We start from the raw sequence: 7,500 nt of genomic DNA, 5'->3' as shown, positions 1-7,500 counted from the left end.
TCAATACTACACAGTATTCTAGAAGTTTTATTCCAGCTGTTACCAAGTTGTGGAATGATCTTCCTAATAGGGTAGTTGAATCAGTAGAACTTCAAAAGTTCAAAGTTGGAGCAAATGTTTTTATGTTGACCAGGCTGACACGAATCTTTTTATAGTTTATATATGACATATCTCTTTTTGACGTTGTTAATAGTTTATGTAGGACATATCTGTTTTGCGTTGTTACTGTTTTTCAGAATGATTTATTGTTAATTTATTCTCATAATTTATTTATTTCCTTATTTCCTTTCCTCAGTGGGCTATTTTTCCCTATTGGGTCCCTTGGGCTTATAGCATCTTGCTTTTCCAACTAGGGTTGTACCTTGGCTACTAGTATTAATAATAATAATTACATCTAAAATTAGACCGACACCACTGCATTAAATACTAAATAAAAAAAGCAAACCATTGAGTTAAATCTGGATGAAAACCCACACCAATGCTTTAAATATTGAATTAAAACCCACTCCATTGCCTTAAATCCTAAACCAAACCCAAACCACTACATTAAATCCTAAATAAAAACTCATAAAATTCCATTAAATTTTAAATCATAACCCATATCATTGCATTAAGTGGTAAATTAAAACTGAGATGATTGCATTAAATCCCAAATTAAAACCCACATTATTGCATTAAATATCAAAATAAAATTAACATTACTGCATTAAATATGAAATCAAAACTCACACCACTGTAATAAATCCTAAATTAACACCCACACCATTGCATAAAATCCTAAATCAAAACCCACACCATTGCATTATATATTAAATTATAACCAACACCATTACAATAAATCCTAAATCAAAACTCATACCGTTGCACTAAATCCTGAATTAAAACCAACGCCATTTTATTAAATTCTAAATTAAAAACCCATTATTGCATTAAAGATTAAAATGAAACTTACACAATTACATTAAGTATTAAAATGATACCCAAAAAATTACATTGAATTCTAAATTAAAACTCATACCACTGCATTAAATTCTAAATCAATTCCGATACCATTGCATTAAATCATAAATTAAAACCCCCACCATTGCATTAAACCCTAAATCAAATTCAGACAATTGCATTAAATCCTAAATTAAAACCCACACCATTGCAATAATCCTAAATTAAAACCCATACCATTGTAATAAATTATAAATTAAAACCCATACCATTGTATTAAATCCCAAATTAAAACCACACCATTTCATTAAATCCTGAATTAAATATCTTTCTATTGCATTAAATCTTATAATAAACCCCACACCATTGCATTAAATATTAAATCCCTGATCATTGCATTAAATCCTACATCAAAACCCAGATATCTGGATTAAATCCTAAATCAAAATCCACAACCTTGCATTAAATCCTAAATCAGAAAACACCATTACATAAACTCTTAAATTAAAACTCATACCATTGCAATAAATCCTAGATTAAATTCCATACCATTGTATTAAATGCTATATTAAAACCCACACAATTGTATTAAATCCTAAATTAAAACCCACAAAATTGTATTAAATCTTAAATTAAAACCCACACAATTGCCTTAAATCTTAACTTAAATCCCATATCATTGCATTAAATCTTATATTAAGACCCACACCATTGCATTAAATATTAAAGCCCACACCACTGCATTAAATCCTAAATCAAAACCCACACCATTGCATTGAATCCTAAATTTAAACCCACACCACTGTATTAAATCCTAAATAAAAATCCTCAAAATTGCATTAAATCCTAAATGAAAACCCATATCACTGCATTAAATCCTAAATAAAAATTCACAACATTGCATTAAATCCTAAACTAAAATTCACAACAATGCATTATATCCTAAATTAAAACCCACACCATTGCATTAAAATCACAAATTAAAACCCACATCACTGGATTAAATCCTAAATAAAAATTCACAAAAATGCATTGAATAATAAAATAAAACCCACACCACTGCATTCAATACTAAATTAAAACTAAAACCATTGCATCAAATAATGAATTTAAACACCACTGCAATAAATCCTAAATTAAAACTAACACCATTGCATTAAATCCTAAACTAAAACCCGCACCATTGCATTAAATATTGAATTAAAATCCAAACTATTACATTAAATATGAAATTAAAACATATAACTGCATTAAATATTAAATTAAAACCCACGCCATTGCATTGAATACCAAATTAAAACCCATAGCATTGCATTAAATATTAAATTAAAACCCACATCATTAAATTAGATATTAAATTAAAACCACCACCATCGCATCAATTCCTAAATTAAAACCCACACCACTGCATTAAATAATAAATTAAAACCCATACCATTGCATTGAATATTAAATTAAAACCCACACCATTGCATGAAATATCAAATTAAAACCCACACCATCAACATTAAATCCTAAATTTAAAACCCACACCACTGCATTAAATCATAAATTAAAACTCACACCATTGTGTCAATACTTCAATTAAAACTTACAGCATTGCATTAGAAGCTAAATTAAAACTCACACCATTGTATTAAATCCAAAATTAAAACACATACCACTGCAATAAATCCTAAATTAAAACCCACGCATTGCACTATATCCTAAATTAAAACTCATACCATCGCATTAATTCACAAATTAAAACCCATACCATTGCATTAAATTTTAAATTAAATTGCACTATATCCTAAATCAAAACTCATACCATCGCATTAATTCACAAATTAAAACCCATACCATTGCATTAAATTTTAAATTAAATTGCACTATATCCTAAATCAAAACTCATACCATCGCATTAATTCACAAATTAAAACCCATACCATTGCATTAAATCTTAAATTAAAACCCACACGATTGCATTAAATCCTAAATTAAAACCCACACCATTCCATTAAATCCTAAATTAAAACACATACATTGCATTAAATCTTGAATTAAAACCCACACCATTGCATTAAATCCTGAATTAACTTCCACACCATTGCATTAAATCCTAAATTAAAACATATACCATTGTATTAAATCCTAAATTAAATCACATACCATTGTATTAAATCCTAAATTAAATCACATACCATTATATTAAATCCTAAATTAAAACACACACCATTACATTAAATCCTGAATTAAAATCAACACCATTGCATTAAATCCTAAATTAAAACATATACCATTGCATTAAATCTTGAATTAAAAGCCATCTAATTGCAACAATATAATTTGTTCATACTTAGAATCTTGAGTGATAAATTGCACAAAAACCCCTTCCCATCCTAACTTAAAATCAATAAAAATCCTTTAAAACCAAAAAACCTACTAAATAACCCTCATATTTTGCCAATATGAGACCTTTTCCGTCACTTTAGGTCAATACTAAACCTGTAATCATTCTCAAAAATATTCGAGATTACATGAAAAACACTTCCTTTGATTGTCACAAATGGCTTTTCGTCCAAAATATAAAACAATACAGAATCCCAACCTATTACTTAAAACCCAAGAGTAAGAATTGTTTGAGAAGATCTCAGTATGTACTTTTTAGGAAATAAAAAATCCCATGCTCATGCTTGAAAATCTAAGAAAAACATTATATAGAAAACTTCATTGCTATGAAAAGTTGAGAACCTTTCTCAATTTGTACTTAAACTCTATATAAAAACCAAAATAAGTTTCTAAAATTACCCTATGAATTGCCAGTGAAACCCGGTCCTGTCCATACTAACAATAAACTCGAAATACTATAGTTATACATAAAAATTCTTGAAAAATGAAAGAAAGTTTCTTCATTGTCATGAAAAACTCTTTCCGTCCTTAAAGGTAATCCATAAAAGAAATTGTTTTCTAGTAAATTGCAAATCGAAACTTGAAACAATCAGTAAAAAAAAAAAAAAAAAAAAAAAAAAAAAAAAAAAAAAAAAAAAAAAAAAAAAAAAAAAAAAAAACATGGAAAAAACTGAAAAAAAAATCTTCATTGCCAATGAAACTTTCCCCCAATACTCACAATCTACGTGCATTATCTAAAAATATCTATAATAATAATGATAATAATAATAATAATAATAATAATAATAATAATAATAATAATAATAATAACAATAATAACAAGAACAACAACAATAATAATATAATAATAATAATAATAATAATAAATTTTAAAAAATTCGGAATATTCGTGATAATTTTGCGAGGAAGCAATCTGATCATACAATTCCATCAAAATGTATGCTTTTTATGTGTTTTCGCAAAAAAGCAATATTACAGCAAATAGTAAAATAAACCAACATTTAAGCATAAAAACCTATGAACAAAATCTCTCTAAAAACCCATCTTCATTGCCATTAAAAATTTCCCCTCATACTCACAATCTATGTGCATTGTCTCAATGTTTTTTTATCTATACATGCAAACAGTACAAAGACAAATTTATGCTTAAAAACATATGGAACAAATTAAAAAAAAAAAAAAGTCTTCAGTGCCTAAAACATTATCCTCTCATACTCACAATCTATGTGCATTGGTCTCAAAGACCTCTTTTATCTATACATACAACCAGACCCTAATTTACGTTTAACCATACGGAACAAATCTTAAAAATCTTCATTGGCTTTAACATTATCCTCTCAATACTCACAATCTATGTGGAGAGCAACGGCATTGCTCTCTCCATCCCCTTCGGTGTTGGAGGCAAGGCAGGTGTAGAGTCCAGAGTCCTGATGCTGCAGCTCAAGAAGAGTCAGACTCCGTCCTTTTGTTATCACGTTTTTGCCGGGTGTAAAGGTCGGCCCTGTAAAAGTAATATGGGTCTTGTGAGTCACTAAATAAGAGGAATAAGTCGAATGGAGATGTTATACTGATGTTAAAATTGGTCAGATAAAAATTGTAACTTTCTACTCAAATTAGTCAATTCAGACAAAGAAAGGTCATACACATCGCTCTGGATGAGTCATACAGATCTCTTTGGATGAAGAAAAGCCAAAAATATCTATCTGGATAAGAAAATCGAATTATACCAGCTGCCTTTTAAAGCTAGAAGTAAGTTTAGGATATGTGAAATAGCCAACCAATTTAACATAAGTTGGCGTCCAAAATATTCAGGAGAATAATTATATATCGTGCAGCCAAAAGATTGTGTTGACACAAGAATAGTTACATAGTAGACATATGTCTACTGCAGGTTCTAGAGATTTCAAACATGCGGCCCCAAGACTATACAATAAGCTCCAACTACACATACGAATGAAAGGAGATATTAAGGCTTTTAGGATGAAACTGAAGACTTTCTTGTTTTCCAAGTGCTTCTATAAAGTGGATTTGACAATGAATGTGGAATGCGCTGTGGGATACTCTAAATATCTTAGACTGTATACGGCAAACAGGTTTATTAGGTTGAAGAGAGCCCAAACCCATACTTAAGGGCTACAAGTTTGCAAGAGCCCGTGCCCTTACGGCGAGACCAGGCAATCTGCAACAAGCCCACACCCAAACGGACTTTGTCAGATAAAGGTCAAACAGACATCTTTGAATAAATCAAGATGAATGTATGTCTTAGCAAAGATAGGACAAATGGATATTTCTTAGAGAGAGAGAGAGAGAGAGAGAGAGAGAGAGAGAGGAGAGAGAGAGAGAGAGAGAGAGAGAGAGAGAGATTTCTGTGGATATGTTGTATTAACACCTATACAACCGGGAAGGGAAAAACATTCAAAAGAGTTTTTATGGAAAATTGATCAAATGGATCTTTTTTTCTGCTTGATAAAAAAGTAAAGGAATATGTTTTTTCAGAAAGCAGAAAATGGAACTTTGAAAAACCTTCGAAGTTAGGTTGGATCTCTCAAGAGAGATCACGGTTAACTATGTCTTCTGGAAGACATAAACAGATCTAATGGATATTTCAAAAGAGGCAACCCCCCCCCCCACCGAAAAAAAAAATGTTTTTGAAGGGAAGCAAATCTCAAAAGGGGACTTTCTGGAGAGAGAGAGAGAGAGAGAGAGAGAGAGAGAGAGAGGAGGAGAGGAGAGAGAGAGAGAGAGAGAGAGAGAGAGAGGAGAGAGAGAGAGAGAGAGAGTGAATTATTGTGTTCCTTTGACCCTCCCTTAATAGAAATAGTCGTTTTTTTAGAGATAAATGATTAGAATACTTTAATACAAGAATTAGCAGATCTTTCTGGTTAGAATAAACAAGTGAAGTAATTATCTTTATATCAAGAAAAATTAAGAAAAAGATTGAATGATCTAAAAGGAATAATATTGGTCCCTGTATAACTAAAAGGAAAGTCTGAGTAAAAAGGTCAATTACAAAAATACTGAATATAAGGAAAGTCCCATTTTGCCAAAAGAGATTTTTGCATAAGACGCTAGATGTGAAAATGTGCCAATAGGTCGACCGCATATTTTTATATGTATAATATCAGGATCCTCTTTGAAAATTACTCCCTGGAATAATAAAATTGTAAAGGTGAGACTGAAAAGGCTATTATGAAAGGTCAAACTAACCTTTCATAATAGTTCACTGAAAAAAAAAAACTGTTTGTAGGAAAAAAGAGAGATATAAATAAAATATTCACACAAAGACCAAATAAAAAAATAATCTAAAGATGATGTCCCAGTTGTAAAGTTCCAGATGAAAGAATTAGTTGTGGTAACGTCCCTGACAGGTGAACATCAGACTGGGGTTCGAGTCTCGCTCAAACTCGCTGTAACCTGCCCTTCAGCTAAGAATGTGGGTTTTGGGGGAGCCTATAGGTCCCTCTGCTGAGTCATATGCAGCCATTGCCTGGCCCTCCATGGTCCTAGCTTGGGTGGAGAGGGGGTTTGGGCGCTGATCATATGTACATATGGTAAGTCTCTAGGGCACTTTCCTCCTTGATAGGGCCATGTCACTGTCTCTTGCCTCTACCATTCATGATTGGCCTTGAAACCTTTAAAATAATTTGCTAAGATATTTTTTCTTTTTTTTTACTTATTTTGCCTGAGGTGGTCATTTTGCTTGCTCCATATCTGCAGTTTCCATAAAGATCCTGAACCTGCAATCTTAGAAGGGATCGAGTCCCTGGTTTTAAACATCAAAACATCGGAAGCCTTTTCAGCATTGGCTACCCGAAAAACATCACGAAGAAATCCATTTGGCTAAGAAAGAACACTTAAATTCGCGTAAGCCCATAAAGCATACCATGATTTCATCATAAAAGATGTATTTTAGTTCCTTTTAAACAGAAAAAAATTCATCTATGTCTTACCGTAAAAATACTTTTCTACTTATAATAAAGCAATTAAAATCGATGTCTCTAATGCATGGTAGATGGAATGAGTGAAATGTATAATCAACAAAACTCAAAAAAAATATTGAGTTATATTGAATTGGGGGAAAAAATATATTGGCTGAATTTGAATACTTTCATCTGAAACCAATATAAAGGAGGTTTGACCAGATTTCAAACTTTACCAATATGCAAAACT

General features: G+C 31.0%; 1 protein-coding gene across 1 annotated transcript in view; it reads right to left on the bottom strand.

The window, feature by feature from the left end:
* The window catches only part of LOC137619017 (uncharacterized), a 160,446-nt gene that overhangs the window by 29,156 nt on the left and 123,790 nt on the right, over positions 1 to 7,500 (bottom strand). The window contains 2 exon segments of the mRNA XM_068349216.1: positions 4,679 to 4,814; positions 4,817 to 4,831. Of these exon segments, the coding sequence (XP_068205317.1) occupies positions 4,679 to 4,814; positions 4,817 to 4,831 (151 nt within the window).

This window comes from Palaemon carinicauda, chromosome 25, assembly GCF_036898095.1.
Source record: "Palaemon carinicauda isolate YSFRI2023 chromosome 25, ASM3689809v2, whole genome shotgun sequence".
NCBI classification, from domain to species: Eukaryota; Metazoa; Arthropoda; class Malacostraca; order Decapoda; family Palaemonidae; genus Palaemon; species Palaemon carinicauda.
This window is presented reverse-complemented; position numbering and strand designations above follow the sequence as displayed.